General features: G+C 36.9%; 1 protein-coding gene across 1 annotated transcript in view; it reads left to right on the top strand.

Moving 5' to 3' along the window:
- Positions 1–19,249, top strand: part of LOC121368242 — a 101,574-nt gene that overhangs the window by 66,214 nt on the left and 16,111 nt on the right. The window contains exons 18-22 of the mRNA XM_041492883.1: positions 90–324; positions 2,415–2,592; positions 3,450–3,654; positions 10,836–10,958; positions 16,435–16,613. Coding sequence (XP_041348817.1) covers positions 90–324; positions 2,415–2,592; positions 3,450–3,654; positions 10,836–10,958; positions 16,435–16,613 — 920 coding nt within the window. The remainder of the gene's footprint in view (positions 1–89; positions 325–2,414; positions 2,593–3,449; positions 3,655–10,835; positions 10,959–16,434; positions 16,614–19,249) is intronic.

Genomic DNA, 19,249 nt, shown 5'->3' with positions numbered 1-19,249 from the left:
TTTACATTATATGAAATGCGTGTTATACATTATGTGAAATGCGTGCTATTGTTAGGTTATACATTATATGAAATACGTGCTATTGTTAGGTTATACGTACCAGACGGGCGAAGAACAGGACGAGGATAACACAGTTGTCCTTGAACTGGAGCTGCAACTCGCAGACAGTGTGATCAACAGCAATAACTCGGAACACTGGATTAGTCTAGGTATCAAGGTGGGAATCTACATTGTCATCCTCGAGCACAAAGTGGTTGTCATCAGAGATGGTATGGAGAAGCCACAGATAGAGTTTGTGGGATCCGTTAATGCAAACTCCACTAGGTAACTTTTTATCAGTGGGATCCGTTAATGCAAACTCCACTAGGTAACTTTTTATCAGTGGGATCCGTTAATGCAAACTCCACTAGGTAACTTTTTATCAGTGGGATCCGTTAATGCAAACTCCATTAGGTAACTTTTTATCAGTGGGATCCGTTAATGCAATCTCCACTAGGTAACTTTTTATCAGTGGGATCCGTTAATGCAAACTCCACTAGGTAACTTTTTATCAGTGGGATCCGTTAATGCAAACTCCATTAGGTAACTTTTTATCAGTTAACAGCTACTGTACATTTGGTTTAACATTCCAATATGAGAAAACTCTGGAATTAGTTTTTGTTTCTATCGCATTTATTATTTCCTTATCATTTTGAAATGTACAAGACAATGTTATTCAGTATCAAAATCCAAAGAAGAGCATAATTACACAGTACAACTCCGCATAGATGTTATGCGAAAAGACTGTACATGTTTTTTTCGATTGATATTTTTAAATCTGAAAAACACTTGCTGTTAATTCTTACAATTAATGTTTGCAGCATAATTTAACCAAATATATATTTTAATAATTTAGTTAAACCTTGAATATATTTATAATATTCTTTGTGTAAACTGATGTGTGGCGTAGGAATGCTAAGTTTCATTGATAAACAGCGAAATGAAGTAGCCACAACATGACCATTTTAATAAATGACGTCATTTTGGTAAGCATTGTCTTTTTTCCGATCCTTGATCTGTGCATTTTCATGTTTTGCTTAATCATTCAATGTGATTTTTGTTCATTGATGTGCGGTGTAATAAATAAAATACTATACTCGTTCACATGATCAAAAGACACGTGAAGAGACGATAAATATCACATGGGTATCTTTTCCACCGAGGTGTAATAAATATACAGAACTTCACATACTTGTTTTCGCTTCCTATTTATTGCACGAGTTTATTTTGTGCAAGAATATATACCACTCGACTGCAAAATAAACGAAAATTTGCGAAAATGGGTCAGTTCGGTTCGGTTAGATCTGTGAAGTGGAAAATGAGTATTAATTTAGTTTTTACATAATAATGTCACAAGGAAGCGATAAATCGTGCGCATAAAAAAAAAAAAACTGTTATCGACACGCTCGATGTGGATAATGCCTCGTCACTCGTTATGTTTTAAGAGCGAGAAGGAACTCCCCAGTGTCCCACAACCCTTGCATGACGTCAATTCACCCCCCCCCCCCCCCCCCCACACACACACACACACACACAACATGACCTCTCACAAGCGTATTTGGTGTGTCTCGGTCCAAGACGGATTGATTGAGCGGCGGTGTGTCAACAGCGATTCCGATAGCGGATCAGTACGCATTGGAACGCATTGACACATTGGACAGGACCGTATTTGGTGTTTCAACGGTATTAATCATACATGACATTAGTAACAAAAAGGCGCTAACTCCAGTGAAAATAAAAATGGAATTCAGTATTTACAAGTTCCGGTCTATATCGCACATATGTAAAAATAAATGAATGAATGAATGAATGAATGTTTAACGACACCCCAGCACGAAAACTATATCGGCTATTGGGTGTCAGACTATGATAACTTGAAAACTAAAGTGACGCACATATGTGTGACACTAGTAAACTTTATCACACGGTTTGAAAATGTGTTTATCACTATAGTAAGACTAAATAGGTATGTAATAAAGAAATTTCTTATATAGCTTTCTTTCATGGGATAGCTTTGTCCCATATATCAGAGGAGGAGAAAATTGATAATATGGTGTCTGTCAAAATTTCTCAATAAATGATATGCCTAAATATCTTAATAATATACAACTAGGTTTTTGTTTTGGCTATCAGCGACAAACCTATTTTGTAAATGCTTAATCAATGTGACCTTAATATTCATTGATTTTAAGATGTTTGTTGCACGTAGGAAATGATCGCTCTGTTACATTGCGAGTTGTATAAATTAAGTGCCGACCCCATGTTTTATTTCAGAATGTGTAATTTATTATGAATGCTCTAAGGAATTCTGAATTATCTTTTTATAAATATTGTACCGGTGTACATTTTATGTTAATTTGCTTACATTTTTTCAGTTCAGAAGTTGAAATAGATGCAGTAATAAGACATTCGAACACTTCAACAGCTGAAGGCCAAAACGGCACGGCTATTTTATACTACCCATCATTTATGAACTTTTCTGCAATCACGTGGGTAAACGACAGCCGGATTCCGTACACTGACTCTGTGGATGGAAACAGTTTGCATATCCAGGTGAAACTATCCTTGACAAATTCAACATACGCACCACACACGTCCGTTTTACACGTTTCAAAATGTATTTATTCTGCAACTACATTGCCGTCCTAATGTTTAAGCTATAAAATACGTTATAATACTAGTACTTTGTGATTTATTTTACCATCTTTTTCTACTTGATTTGTGTATAACAGTATCCCTCATCTGGATTTATTGATTCAACATTACCTAGTCCATGAGCCAAGACTTAACATTTGGGCCATCGGTACCACCTGGGGTTACAAATGTTCATAGTGATTTTTGTCAAGATCTACGTCCCTAGAAATAGAAAAAGTATGATAAAACTGCAGAATTCACAGTTTTCTGTGCGTACCTAAGTTTTGATACCCTTCCTCCATTTCCACTGTAGTTATATTTCTGTTACATTGCTAAAAGGGTGACTACATAAATATAGTTGTAAAATAGTTATCAAGACAATGACGAAGACAAAAAGTATGAAATTAAGGTATCTTAACTGGTAGTTTCACACAGAAAGCTGTGAATCCTACCCACCCCCCATCTAGTGGCACCAACAAAGCCATCTGGCTCATGGACTAACCCTAGCCAGCTTAATGAACAGTCGGTCAGTGGCATTCAGAACCTGTCAAATGTTCGTCCACGCCATCTGAACAATTATAGATTTCTGTCGTAAGAAAAAAATTATTTGAAACTCGTTTATACAAGACTAAATTCACTTTTATTTTCTGATTTTTTCTTTTAACAACATGACTAAAACATATTCACTGACAATATGCAATAAAAATATTTCAGATAATCATAACTGATTCGTAATTGTGCGCTCATTTATCTTATTTATGTTGTTTACATTTTAGCTAGAAAAACTTTATTTCACTGATGTTTTGAGCTTCACGCTTGTTCTCAAAACAAATGGAAAAAAAGTTCCAGCTGGGATCACAGGAAGCAACGTTGTATCGAATCTAGAAGCAGCATTCAAAATGCATGACTATTTGAGCACTGATGACTTTGTAGGAGAGATGTCTGAGCTTGTTTACAGTGTTACTGTAGTACCTAAAACAAGTAAGTTTATCACATTATTTTATTTTTTTGGTCAGGAATTTCCTCAAATCGTCAAACTTCTAGGAAAGTTACGAAAGTCCTGATCAAAATGATATTAGATGCAAGTCATGAAAACTCTTAGAATGAAAACATAAAAAGTGTATGATTACCTATTACTCTATATAAACAACAGACATAATACATATCAAAACTTTACCTTTTATAAATGAAAAAAGTCCATTGATTACAATATAAAGCCAGCCAATTTGAAAGAGACTGTAATGTTGTATTACTACACCTGACTATTGTAATCATAGCTGTCAGGTGTAGTTGTGTACGGTTACAGTCTTTTTGAACAGATCTATGTTTGTATAATATTTTATTTTAATGCATTTCTTAATTTATAAAAGGCAACTTCTTGATTTTTATTAGGCTTGTTGTTTCTACATATAGATCATCACAACAGTAATTCAGCTGTCAAGTTTTAATTACAGGGCTTTTCATGAAATGTGTGTACTAAGCTAAAAACAGGGTTGGGGTAGGTATAGTTTTGATTAGGTGTTAGTACTGATGAACTGTGTAGAAAATTAACCTGCTCATGTATCATGTTCCTCATATGCCGTTGTGTAACGGCCTGAGCGTAATAAAGTTCTGTTCTGTTCTGTTCTGCAGTTATACAGTGAAATCATGCAAATGGTAATACAAGTATCAAATTTAGCACAGTTTGCAAAGATAGCTGCCAAATTGTCCTGCAAAAAATGATTTTTCACATAGAAATGCATGTACTTGGACGATCTAAATGAACTTCTTAGAGCCCTACCGATCCAATCAGAGGGAACTAGGTTTTATCTCAATCCTTTTGTATGTCTATCTTTCTGTCAGTCTCTCTGTGCGTCCGTGCGTCCGTGGCAGGTGGCTCCACGTGTACGTGGTTGGTAGCTCCTCGTGTGGCTGGTTGCTCCTCGTGTATCTTGGTATATATCAAAGTGATAGATCCCACTAGAGCGCGAAGTGAGACTAACACTTCAATGTCACGATGATGTCATCGATTGGCGCACTACAACCTTACAAGAACGTCAACCAAACGAGAGTGATATAAATTATGATCAATTCTGGGTAATAAATAGTAGTCTAGTGGGATTTCTGAAAAAGGCCCTATATAAGAATCAAGGAGCATTTGGGGGTAAAAGTTTGGAACCAGACTTTTTAGCATAATTCAGGTATGCTGAATCTGATAAACCTGGTTCCCAAACGAAATTTTGAGTTTTTGACCGTTTAATCTGCAGAAACAAAATGGCCACCAAATTGCCAATTTTGGACACTTGTTTAACCATTTTCTGCAATAACTCTGTAACCAGGCAGGTAAAAATGACAAATGAAGTGTCTATACCTATGTTTTGAGGGTCAGAGAATTAAGACATTTCTGAAGTAATATGTGGTACACAATACTAAGAAATATGCAAATAAAGAGGCCACAATTGCAAAAACATCATTTTTCTCCAATATCTCTGTAACTATTCAAGCAGACATGACAAATGAGTGTCTATACCTGTTTCGAGGGTTCGAGAATGTGATAATCCAGATACTTAATTATGTAAATTAGCTACCAATGAACTACATAACAATCCATGTATCAATACTCAATGCTAAGGTTCCCAACTTTACCTCAAAATACTTCTTGATGCTTATGCAAGCATAACGGGGCAGTAGGTCTCACTTACAAATGCCTCATCCTGAAGTCTGGTAGAATAAACTTTTTGTTGGACTAGACCATATTCATACAATGAGTTTGGTCATCACTCTCTTGCTGATATGCACACATTGCTGTCAATCGAAACCCGGATTTGCGGCATTTGGAACGATACATCCTGCATTGCTTTTGGCATGAACATGAAATCATTTCCAGACAACTTTCTGGGATCGGACTCATTGACATCAGAATGGGCTGTAGCCCTGAATCACGATTTTTCCATCCCATGTCCGTGGATGCAGGAAGCTCAGGTACGGCACAGTGAGCATTTCTCCAAACCATTGCTTGATAGTGTACTCGCATCAAATGGAAGCAGAGAGCATCACATCGGTGACATTGCTTTTGGTTTACTAGTCTTGGAGAACAGTATATGCCTTGCTGCATCAACAGAGTCTGTTTTGTTGCACATCATATATTCTGCAGACAAACGTTTCTGAAGATCGAATGGTCTCCTCTGTGAGTCCACCGATTCCCAAGTTTATGGGCAATTAATGGTGCTCTCTGAAGACTTTCCATGATGACCTTTTGGTGTGATATGCGATATAAGACGTGGTGTTGCACCCGGTTAATGCGTGAAATGGTAACAAAATTGTTGATGAATCTCTAGGTAGGTTGTTGAAAACCACATCAATGGGTATATATCGCCGTTTCGTGGTGGTACCAGACATCATCCAGAGGTGTTCACATTGTACACGTGGGAACTGGGAAACCAAAAGCACAAGAACATCAATGTCCCTTGACGACACAACAACTGTACTACCAACCTACTGTCAGCTTCTTCATGTGTGGCTCTCAGTTGAGTCAAATCAATGGTTGTCTATGATGACCAAACCTCAAATTCCTCTCTGAATCCCAAGGCAACTACAATCTCCTTATCATCAGGTGCCTGAGAACACAGTTCCCCAGACAGGAAACGTGCAAGATCAACTTTATTCAGGGAGCAACAGAAAGTTTGTCCAGTGTTTTGGAAGAGGTACATCACGACCTGATTGGCCGAGCTGCTTTCGTGCGTCGTGTCCTGGCAGCACCCTTGATTGTCTCTTCTCTATATCTGTTGAACACAACGTCTACCCGTTAATAGTTAGAAGCTGCCTTCAGTACTGCTCTTACGTATGTGTCGGTCAAATCCCAAAATGTCACTGCATTGTCAGGCTTTCCCAGAGCAACCACCAGTGCTTGTCCATCAATGATGAGACAAGATGATGAGTCGTGAGGTTCAATAGCTTCAGGACAGACTATGTCTTTAGTTAACTTATCTGGCAGTACGGACTTGTTTCCAGTGCGGAGTGTACCATTAATTTCAGCAAGTGATACAGGAACTGGCAGAAGCTCATGCTTTAAAACAGCAGGCAAGTCAACTGGACGACCTGCTTCATAGGCAGTAACAAGCCGTTGGAGGACATTTTTGTCTGCCTTCAGGATAGTTTTCTTCTCTTTGTCTTTAGTGTCTTTGACCACTTCATACAGAGATGCAAATGTGTTGGCATTACTCCTGTGTAGGGACGCATGGATTGCGACATCTGGCTTGTCACCTTGCTCAGGTACAATGATCCTCTCCTCAACGAATGTATTCACTTCTTCATGTCTGAGTCCTTTGACACAAAGTAACAATTTTAGGATTGCCTCTGTTGCTAGGGGGCGGGACGTAGCCCAGTGGTAAAGCGTTCACTTGATGCGCGGTCGATCTACGGTCGATCCCCGTCGGTAGACCCATTGGGTTATTTCTCATTCCAGCCAGTGCTTCACAACTGGTGTAACAAAGGCCGTGGTATGTACTATCCTGTCTGTGAGATGGTGCATATAAAAGATCCCTTGCTGCTAATCGAAAAGAGTAGCCCATGAAGTGCCGACAGCGGGTTTCCTCTCTCAATATCTGTATGGTCCTTAACCACATGTCTGACGCCATATAACCATAAATAAAATGTGTTGAGTGTGTCGTTAAATAAAACATTTTCTTCTTTTGCTAGGTCTTTTGTGGCGAGAGTTTGTGTTGACCCTGGTAAAACTGATGCAAATACCTTGAATCCCTGAAATAAACGGTTAACTATTTTTATTGAAAAAAAACGAAGTTATAAGCGAAGCCAAGGCTGCTTTCAGTAGAGGTTATTCGACTACAGATCACTTATTTACACTAAATTCACTAATTGATATCCTGAAAAAAAAGGAAAAAGAAACTATATTGCGCGTTTGTTGATTTTGAAAAAGCTTTTGTTATGATCCCAAGAGCACATCTATGGTACAAGTTACTAGAAAATAATATAAATGGTAAATTCTTTAGAATCATTTATCAAAAGTATCAAGGAATAAAATCATTAATATTTGTAAATAACAATAAATCACCATTATTCTCATGCCACAAAGGTGTATGTCATGGTAAAAATGTATCTCCGATTTTATTTTCCCTGCATTTAAATGACCTAGAAAACTATTTACTTAACCACAGTTGTGAAGGCGTTTCTTCCATCACAGATAATAAAAATAACCCACTAAACATTGGAATACATCTTCTTTGCTTATTGTACGCTGATGATACTGCTTTACTAGCAACAAGTGACAGCCAATTTACAACACACGTCAAATATATTCTATCAATATTGTAACATTTGGAAACTTAAAATAAATACTACAAAAACAAAAGTATTAACTTTTAATGGAAATTCGAAAGATTATAAATATACTTTTAAGATTGGAAAAACTACTCTTGAAAATGTCAGAGATTACAAATATTTAGATGCCACTTTTACTAAACCAAAATGACTTTAAAAATACTAAGATTAGACTTAAACAACAGGCGACAAAGGCTATGTATTTCATTCTGGCAAAAGCAAAATATCGTCATCTATCAATAGAGTGTAAACTCAAAATGTTTGACTTGATGGTCCTGCCAGTGTTATTATATGGCTGTGAAATATGGAGATACGAGAACAACGACATTTATAACTCTGTTCAAATCGATTTTATTAGACATATTCTTCCTGTAAAAAAAAAGTGACCCCATTTTTCATGTTATATGGTGAACTTCTTAGAATGCCAGTCGAGTGGACTATCCACAAAAGATTAATTTGTAATTGGGCACGAGATATCTCGGGAAAACAATCTAAACTATCTCTATTATTATACAAATCAATGATGAGAGACCATATTAGCAATGGAAATAACTATAACTGGATTGCTGCTGTTAAAAATATTTTAGACCACCTATGGCAATCATAAACCTTTCTATCTGTAAAATGGCTATCACAACAAATTAGCATAAGACAAAATGACCAGTATTTACAAACATGGAAACATAATATTTCAGAGTCATCGAGAGGTAAAACCTACGAACGTTTCAAAGAGCCACTAATTCTTTTTAATTATCTTAATATTATTCCTGAAAAATTATGGACCTTTATGATAACATTTAGGACTTCTAAACATTATTTACCTGTTGAAACTAGACGTTGAAATACAGTTCTGTTAGAAGATATATTTTGTATTATTTGCGATGAAAACGATATAGGAGACAAATTTCATTATTTATTTGTATGTAGTTTTTTTCAATAATACCCGGAAAGAATGTTTACGTCCATATTATTATGTCCGACCAAATATATATATATATATATATATATATATATATATATATATATATATATATATATATATATAAATTTAGAGAACTTATGAGCAGTAAAAAATAACCACACTTAAAAATTAGCTAAATTTATTAATATAATGTTTCAAGTATAACAACAACAATACCCAACAACCACCACAATTACCATACTTTAACCAGTTAATGAAACTGAAGGTCAACATGCAATTATACTTGATACATTTGAAATCGTATTACATTATTTCACGTCTTTATGAAACTTTATTTTTTTTACATCTAATTATACACGTTTATAAAAATTGAAATGCACTAAATATTTATATCTATATATTGTAATATCAAGAATGGTAACGTACACAGTTATAACTGAAATATTCTGAATAATTATACTTTACAATATATCTCTACTCTGTGACATCAAGGAATGTGTTTAACACACACACACACACACACACACACACACACACACACACACACACACACACATATATATATATATATATATATATATATATACATGTATATATATATATTGTTAATACACATTTGTATTTCTATTCACATATGTACCAAGCAATGTATTCCTATTATATGCATTCTTTTGTAAACCATCTTGTCAAAATCAGAATATGTATGTTCCTCTTACTACGCCGTTGCATAACGGCATGAATGTAATAAAGTTCTGTTCTGCTACCATTTCGTATCTTGTTTATGCCACTCGTGAAATATTTTTCATTGTCACTCGCTAAAGCCCCTGACAATAAACATTATTTCACTCGAGACATAAATGTGATATGAAATGGAAGCCCATTCAATATCGTATAAATAACATTACTTACACATACATGCACACACACAAATTCGTAATCATCGCTATAATTGTGTTGTTTCTATTCTTAAAAAAGAAAGAAATGTTTTATTTAACGACGCACTCAACACATTTTATTTACGGTTACATGGCGTCAGACACATGGTTAAGGACCACACAGATATTGAGAGAAGAAACCAGCTGTCGCCACTTCATGAGCTACTATTTTCGATTAACAGCAAGGGATCTTTTATATGCACCATCCCATAGACAAGATAGCACATATCACGGCCTTTGATATACCAGTCGTAGTGCACTGGCTGGAGCGAGAAATGGTCTTATTAGAATGCACGAGACACACACCATGGCCTTTGTTGAACCAGTTATGGATCACTGGTCGGTGCAAATGGTTTACACCTACCCACTGAGCCTTGCGGAGCACTCACTCAGGGTTTGAAGTCGGTATCTGGATTAAAAATCCCATGCCTCGACTGGGATCCAAACCCATTACCTACCAGCCTGTAGACCGATGGCCTAACCACGACGCCACCGAGGCCGGTTTTCTATTGTTAAATTCATGGCCTTGTTGAAACAAATGGAACGGGTGAGTGAATAACAATGTCATCAGAAATGGTATTGATTGAATATGGAATTATTAAAAAAGGTATGGGGACTGTAACTTTGATATTTCACACCCATTACTACACTATATAAAATAGCAAATGATTCAAAATTGTAATTTAAAAAATGCGATGGCAGTAAGTACTATGAGCGTCGCATTTGTTTTACGCACCATTTCGAATGTGTTGCTATTTTAACAATATTTGGCCTATAGATCTAAAATGTTCACTGATTATAGCAAATGCCCATATTCAGTAAGGTTTTCAGTTTTGGGGGCCACCCGATATACAGCAGAAAAGAAAGAACAGTACTGCATCACCGGTATAATAGCATTTTGAAAATAACAGATATTTGCTATTTGATATGTATTTTGTTTTACATGGAAATATAAATATAATTACAAATACAATTTATTTTCTGGGAAGATTTCCAGTGTGTGACCACGGCGTTGGGGATGGAGACTGGTGCCATACAAGACTGTCAGTTGGATGCGTCAGCTGAAACGATTCCTGGCGGAGAGGCCAAGCTAGGAAGAATAGGATCATCAGGTACTTATCGCTTCTCATAACAACACGAACTCGATATTTTGTAAATAGCCATTCATGAACATTCATTTTGTCATTTTATAATTTTAAATATTTTTACAAATTATATTGCACAACATATAATATATAATGGTGTGTGTGTGTATGTGTGTGTGTGTCTGTGTGCGTGTGTTTGTGTGTCTGTGTGTGTGTGTGTGTGTGTGTGTGTGTGTGTCTGTGTGTGTGTGTCTGTCTGTGTATGTGTGTCTGTGTGTGTGTCTGTCTGTGTATGTGTCTGTGTGTGTGTCTGTGTGTGTGTCTGTGTGTGTGTGTGTCTGTGTTTGTGTGTCTGTGTGTGTGTGTGTCTGTCTGTGTGTGTGTCTGTGTGTGTGTGTGTGTCTGTATGTGTCTGTGTGTGTGTGTCTGTGTGTGTGTGTCTGTGTGTGTGTGTGTCTGTGTTTGTGTGTCTGTATGTGTGTGTGTGTCTGTCTGTGTTTGTGTGTATGTGTGTGTGTAGTGTATGTGTGTGTGTCTGTGTGTGTGTGTGTGGTGTGTAGTGTGTGTGTAGTGTGTGTAGTGTGTGTGTAGTGTGTGTGTGTGTTGTGTGTGTGTAGTCTGTGTGTGTGTATGTGTCTGTGTGTGTGTGTATGTGTGTGTATGTCTATGTGTGTGTATATGTGTGTGTGTGTGTGTGTGTGTGTACAGAAATCAAAATGTTTTAAAAATTAATTCTGGGTGGTATTTAAACGATTTAGTCCTGCAGCAAAAGCTGAAAAAAAGCCATAGTTTTGGGAGCTGGAAGTATAACATTTGTCACTATGGCTGAAATTAATCTCTGGAGTCACGAGTTCATAAAAATATATGATGACGTTTTATCTAGTTGGTGCAAACAAGATGGTGGCCGTTTGTTTCACAATGGCCACCACTTCATAATCAAAACTGTATATCTTAGAACTACAGCACTTAAAAATATGACATTGGTGTCAAAACTGATGTTTATGGGCTGAAGGAGCTCATTACCACTGTTTGTAATGCTGTCAGCTATTGGGTTGACAAACATTCAAAATATCTATCAAAAAGGGCGGTCATTTTGATATGATAATCTATAAATATTTGTAATAATATGACAATTTTATGTCAAATCTTAGGTGTATTTTGTTGATAAGTTTAGTTAGCATGTTTTGAAAATTACTAAAGTAAAATATAACTGCAAATTGTAAATAATTGTATAAATGAATGAATAAATGTTTAACGACACCCCAGCACGAAAAATACATCGGCTATTGGGTGTCAAACTATGGTAATGGAAAAACAAAGTGATGATCAACATCAACATAAAAATTCAACAGGGAAATAAAAACACAGTGTAAAGGACTGTGTAAAAATAAAAATATTACAGATAGATATAATTAAAATTTAGAATAAAATTCAGTATCACGTAAAAATTGTAATATAATATCTGGATGGAATCGAAATGCTTTCATCACATTTCTTTGACCAAATATATATTTTCGAGTTGCTGACAAATGCTTACACTGAGGTGGAGGGTCTTTCTTTAAGATAAATGAATGGGTCAAGTATGTATGACCGATGCGAGCACGACACAAGTCTATTTCATCCTTCCTGCACTGTCTACAGGAGGACTGCCACTCCTAAGACCGGCTTGATAGCATGAAGCTTGTTCGCAATCGCACCGTCCCAATCATGTTGTCAAGTCAAAAAGATAAATTGGTTGATACTATATTTAAAATCAGTATAAGGCATGAGGAAAATCAATACATGGCATGAGGAAAATCCAAAGCAAACTTGGCAGCTGAATCTGGCTTTTCATTACCCCTGATGCCAACATGGCTGGGCGCCCATCAAAATACAATATATTTATTGGAAATGAATAAAAAGACGCACTTTCGTATCACCATCCCAATTAAGTGATGGCCCAGCTTCATATTGCGTAAAGTTTGGAGACACGAAAATGAGTCAGTAAAAATAATACATTTGGATGCAATTGAATGCTTGATTTCTTCCAAGGCTTTAATGTCTGCCCAAACTTCAGCACTGAAGATCGATGCCGAGTCAGGCAGTCTCATGGAAAGTATTGTGTCTGAAGGAAAAACTGTAGCACAAGCCACATAATTCCCATCCTGTGATCCATCTGTATACACAACAGCATCTGTATGATATTTCTTCAGATGCGCCAGATCAAACACAATTTTAGGTGGTGTAATACACCAAGGTGGTAAAACAAAATATGAAGGAGTTTCCAAAGTGTCAGTTAAATCAATGTTTGAAATCGACAAAAAATGCTGAATGCGAAGACCAAATATACGAATAGCATTTGGCCTTGCATCAAACAACTTCATATATTTGTTATTAAACACTGTTTGATGTGTAGGATGTTTTGGTAATGATTTAATCTTGGTGACATACTGCAGAGAAAGCTTTACACGTCTAGCACCCAAACAAGGTTCGTGTGCATCAACGTACAAGCTCTCTAGAGGAGATGTTCTAAATGCACCAAGACAAAGCCTAAGTCGCTGGTTGTGTATAGGATCTAGTATCTGCAAGTAAGACATGCGTGCCGACCCATACACAATGCATCCATAATCAAGTTTTGACCTCACTAGAGATCAATACAGACAGAGCATAACCTTGCGGTCTGCTCCCCATTCCGTATTACCAATAACTTTTAAAATATTGATAGCGTTTAAGCCCTTCTTTTTAACATATTTACGATGAGGCACAAAAGATAACTTGCTATCAAATATAACCCCCAGAAATTTGGTCTCCTCCACAACTGGAATTGGATTTTTGTCCAAAAACAAATGTCGATCTAAGTGGAGACCCCTTTCTTTGGCAGATGTGCATACAAACTGTTTTTGCCTTCAGGAATCGAAAGCCATTGTCAGTTGCCCATTGATGAAGTTTATCCAAACAAAGCTATTGACGATCTGTAACAAATCTGAAAATCATCGACATATAACGAGCAATCAACGCCAGGTGTTAAACACTGGGTGATGCTGTTAATGTTCACAGAAAATAGAGTTACAGACAGGATACTACCTTGAGACACACCCATCTCCTGTGGGTGAATGTCGGACAAAGTCGACCCCACCCGAACTTTAAAAGATCTTTCTTTTAAAAATTGCGAAATAAAAACTGGAAGTCGACCTTTAAGGCCCATGCCATAGAGGTCGTTTAAAATCCCATACTTCCACGCGGTATTGTAAGCTTTCTCCAAATAACCGCCTCCCCCCCCCCCCCCCCCCCCCCCCCCCCCCCCCCCCCCCCGCACACACACACTGATACCAGGTGCTAATTATGGATGAAAGCTTCCCTACAAAACGTTTCAAATCTAACAAGATGATCAACCGTGCTACGTCTAGATCTGAACCCACATTGCACATTAGTAAGCAATTTGTGGGATTCAAGATACCAGACAAGTCTACGATTGAGCATTCGTTCAATGGTTACCATTTCGCTGGCTAATCCTTCAAGTCCCTTTTATACAGCAAACGAAGATAGACTTTGGATAGACTTCAAGCTCGATACAGTCATAGACTCCTCATCAGACAAAAAAAGAGTCCGAAACATCGGTGTGAACCCTTTTCAGTGACCCATCAGACAATGTTGTATTGTTTTTTATTTTTACCCATAATAAAGGTTATTTGATTTATCAACCATGCTCCCCATCCAACAAAGGAACATAAAGCTGCCAGATATACACGGTTGATATACTTGGGCAATAAAACAACAAATAAATTACCCAATTGACCCTAGTCACTGCTCCTAGAGCAGCATATAAAAATGGTATTATAGACAATGTTTGTTCTTGGCAATATTAACAAGGAAGCTATGTCTGCTCTTGAGCTTGACGTGACCAGACGATTGATCAGGTGAGGCCCCTCTGACCACCTGTCTATTTGAGCTGCGGGCCAAAGTGGTGATGTATTGTCCGAAGTCATACCCGCAGATATGCCCCAACTCAACCACCATGGCGGAAGTTGTTCTGTATTAACCATTCTCAAATGAATGTTACACCCTTGCATCAGTCATCACGGTGAGATTACAGTATGCGCATGTGTGTACGCGTGACGTTACAAGATGAAAACGTTGATCACAAGTTGTAGAAGACTATTTGAATGTATTTAGTTGTATATTTTAGCTAAAGCTGCAGTCACTCTTCACCTATCCTATCATTTACTAATTAAACAATAAAAACACAACTACACCTTTAACAGACTAATGTATTTTCGCTGCCAGTGGATATCATTAACTGCCTTGTTATTCTGATAGTATTTGACAGTTGGCTTAAAATGATTTGTGCTGCTAATTAACACATTTGTTTAATTTACTCTCTTTTTTTGTTATAAAAATTTAATTGCACAAATAATCCACATATACATATTTCGACTTGTTTGTAAGTTTTCAATACGAAGCCATGTATAGGCCTACTTATTAGCCAAAAAATCATCACGGTTCATAGAAGGTATCAAATAGCTGCATATATAGTTATAGACTAAGCTGTAAAAATTGTTTACTATTACATATTAACAGTTACGGCGATTTTCGATTGCCAGCATGGCTGCCAACAGCCATCGTGGATTTGGCCCCCTGGTGGAGTTAGCCAGACGTTTCGCGAGATGCATGGGGATAATTCGTTTCTAAAGGTCCTAATGACTTGGAATCCACCATCACGGGGCAATCATATTTGACCTCACTACTTAGTGAGATAATAAATCGCAACTAAACATTAAGCTAAATAATGAAAAACTAATAGATTATTATCAGATATGTTTTTTATAGTATATACTGACAAGATCAAACACTGAATGGAACTTATTTATTACAAATGCGGAATTGGTGTTATTAATTGTTAGTGGTTAGTGAGAGAGAAGAACGTGTAGTGGCCTTACACCTACCCATTGAGTCGTTAAAACTCACTCTGGGTGGGAGCCGGTACTTGGGTGTGAACCCTGTACCTTACAGTCTTATGTCCGATGGCTTAACCACTGCGCCACCTAGGCCGGTCTGCTGCCCCAAAAGAACAGATTTACACTTATCCACAACTCTAACTGCACTGGATGCTACGGTGCTTCTGTAAGCTGTTCGAAGTTTACTGTGTGTTCGCGTATGTATGTGCGCGCGTATGTGTGTGTGCGTGCGTGCGCCTTATTGTGTGTTTCTAGATTTAAAGTCTTAACAACAAATAGTATGTGTATAATAAATGCAACAAAATTATATTAATGTGTAACATAATAAGTGTAGCCGTGTTTGATTTTCAGACAGAAACAGTTCATAGTTTTAACCGAGTCTGAAATGTCATTTGAAATGTACAAAAATTGCTTTAAAAGCTGTAAATTGTATTTTGTATTGTAAAAAGGAACTTCAAATTTAACTTAAATACAAAATAACTAAATGTCCACTCTGGGGTTTTAAAAGTTTCATTTTATGTTTCTAGTTTCATTGTAGTTTGTAAAGAAACTCACAATTTCGTTTTCAGGATGGAAGCCATTTGTTAGAGATGGCAAACTAAAGGAGGGGAGGTACTATCAAGTGTACTTTGGCAACGCCACACTGGTACAGAAAATAGACATGGAAGTATCGCCGAGCACGAACCTCGTAACAAAAATTATGACGAAATTTAGCAATGATGGATTTGCCTGGATTGATGGAGAAATCGTATGTACAATATTATTTGTCTTCATATTTTTAGAATACATTGTTTACTTCAAAACTAATGGACAACTAAAGATAAACAAGACAATGTTTTAAAAAAGAAGATATATCAAGCTTATATCACAAAATGACACCATATCACATTGATTAATTAATCATCGGCTATTGGATGTCAAACATTTCGTAATGCTGACACACAGTCATCAGAGGAAACCCGCTAATATTCCTAATGCAGTAAGGGATATTTTATATGCACGTTCCCATAGACAGGAAAACACATACCACTGCCTTTGACCAGTTGTGGTGCACCGATTGTAACGAGAAACAACTCAGTCAGTTGAATGGATCCACACAGCCCTGGACAGACAGCCCAGATTATTTATAAATACCGCTCCCATTCATTTCTTGAATCTCTTCTAATGATGGTTACTAATCCTAAATAAAAGAAAAGAAACAAATGGAAAATAAGCTGCCAACTTGTTTGTTAAATATAACTGTTGTCCCAACCAGCGCCCCACGACTGGTATATTGGTATAAAAGATCCCAGTCTGCTTTGATCATTGAACTTAAGGCTGGTAGGTACGGGTTCGAATTCGTGTACCAGCTCCCACCCAGGGCAGTTTTTACAATTCATTAGGTAGGTATAAGATCACTAATCGAATTCTCTCTCACTAATCACCAACAACTAATCACTAACAACTAACAACTAACCACCAACAACTAATCACTAACAACTAACAACTAACCACCAACAACTAATCACTAACAACTAATCACCAACAACTAATCACCAACAACTAATCACTAACAACTAATCACCAACAACTAATCACTAACCCTCTGACCTGGACAGTCTAGATAGCTGAGATGTGTGGACAGGACAGCAAACTAGTCATTGGTAGTGATAACCAATATGGCGGAAGCAGGTTTCCTCTCTCCATCTGTCCATCGACCAACTGTTAGACACCAAACATCCATAGTCTAAAATGTGCTCAGGTATCGTCAAACAAACATTCCCTTCCTTTCTTTCTACTCAAACAATTTAAGATCAAAACAACAAAGGTATTAGAAATGTCGGGAAAATAAGGAAGGAGTGGGTGAGGTCTCATTTATCAACTGCTACAAGACATTATCAATATGTTTCCTTTTAAATACATGTGTATAAGTAATTCAACAGACGGTTAAACAAAATACTGACAAATATGAAGATGTTTGTTAAAATATAATCACTTTATTAAAAGTGAATTTGTTGCTGGCAAATAGATTAACACACACACACACACACACACACACACACACACACACACACATATATATATATATAAACTGACAATCAAAAGAAAGTATACCAATTATTTTTTCAAAGTATTAAAAACACAAAACACAAGTTGGTGCAAATGTTATATTTTGAAGGTATAATAATTTGGCGATAAATAAACACGAGTATACTCAATAAAACCCATAAAGTGATAATATCACAGTGCACAACAGCACTAGTGGTGAAATGTGCGATTTCATAAAGGACCACTCATAACGAAGGTGAATAAATTTGACCACAAAGAACATCTTTCAATAGCGTGTATGTCCACCATGTGCAAGTATGCAAACATGGACCCGACGTCGGACAGAGTTTGTTAAGCGCCTAATGACGACATCAGGTATTTCCATCCACTCCTGCCTCAGTGTCTGTACCAACTGATCCCTGTTCATTGGAGGGTTAAGACGACGTCGAATTCGCTGGCCAAGATGATCCCACAAATGTTCTATCGGTGACAGGTCAGGTGAACGGGCTGGCCATGGCAAAACATTGACGTTGTTTGCGGCGAAGAACTGTTGCACCACACGAGCTGTGTGAGGTCTGGCATTGTCCTGTTTAAATCGGCCTTCAGACTAGCTTGTAGAAGTTGTGAGATCAGGGAGTTGGCCAACTCCTGTGCGACAGTTGGTAGTAGGAGACTAACAGTCAATCAAAACCTTACTTGCAGAATCCTGCCAGTGATTTAAAACTAACAACACTGCGTAGTCCCCAATGTCCAGGTAACATTTCGTCTGTAAATAATAATTTAAATATTGACCAATCACACTTCGCCTTTTATAACGTTATTTGGGAGTATACAAATTCTAAAAATATCGGGCGAGTCTATTTTAGTGGCCGCAGTACAGCGAACCATACCAATACGTACGGGGTGGGTTATCAGTCTTCAATTTTACATTAAAAATTATTTATTTATTTATAAAAAACCCCCAACTAAATCAGTCTTCAGTTTTACATTACAAATTATTTATTTTATAAAATAAAACATGTTTTAAAGCATTCGTAATTCACACGAAACATGTCGTATACCCTCAGGATAATTTGGAATGTTTTCAAATTATTTTTAAATCACTGGCAGGAAAGTAAGGTTTTGATTGGTGGACATGAGCTCCAACTGGCTGGTGTTAGATCCACATGTAATAGTGGAGCTAATTTTAATTAGATTGACCAACAGTATGACAGTTTTGTGTATTTAGTTAATTCTTAAATGTTGTGTTGTGTTACCGTGAGGGGTTTTTTCAATGGTAGCCCACAGGCCTACCAGAGTATACACTCTAGTAGCCCCATAACTTTAATAAAATATTTTAAAAAGAGAGGTAAAAGC

The sequence above is a fragment of the Gigantopelta aegis genome, chromosome 3 (genome assembly GCF_016097555.1).
Source record: "Gigantopelta aegis isolate Gae_Host chromosome 3, Gae_host_genome, whole genome shotgun sequence".
Classification (NCBI taxonomy): domain Eukaryota; kingdom Metazoa; phylum Mollusca; class Gastropoda; order Neomphalida; family Peltospiridae; genus Gigantopelta; species Gigantopelta aegis.
This window is presented reverse-complemented; position numbering and strand designations above follow the sequence as displayed.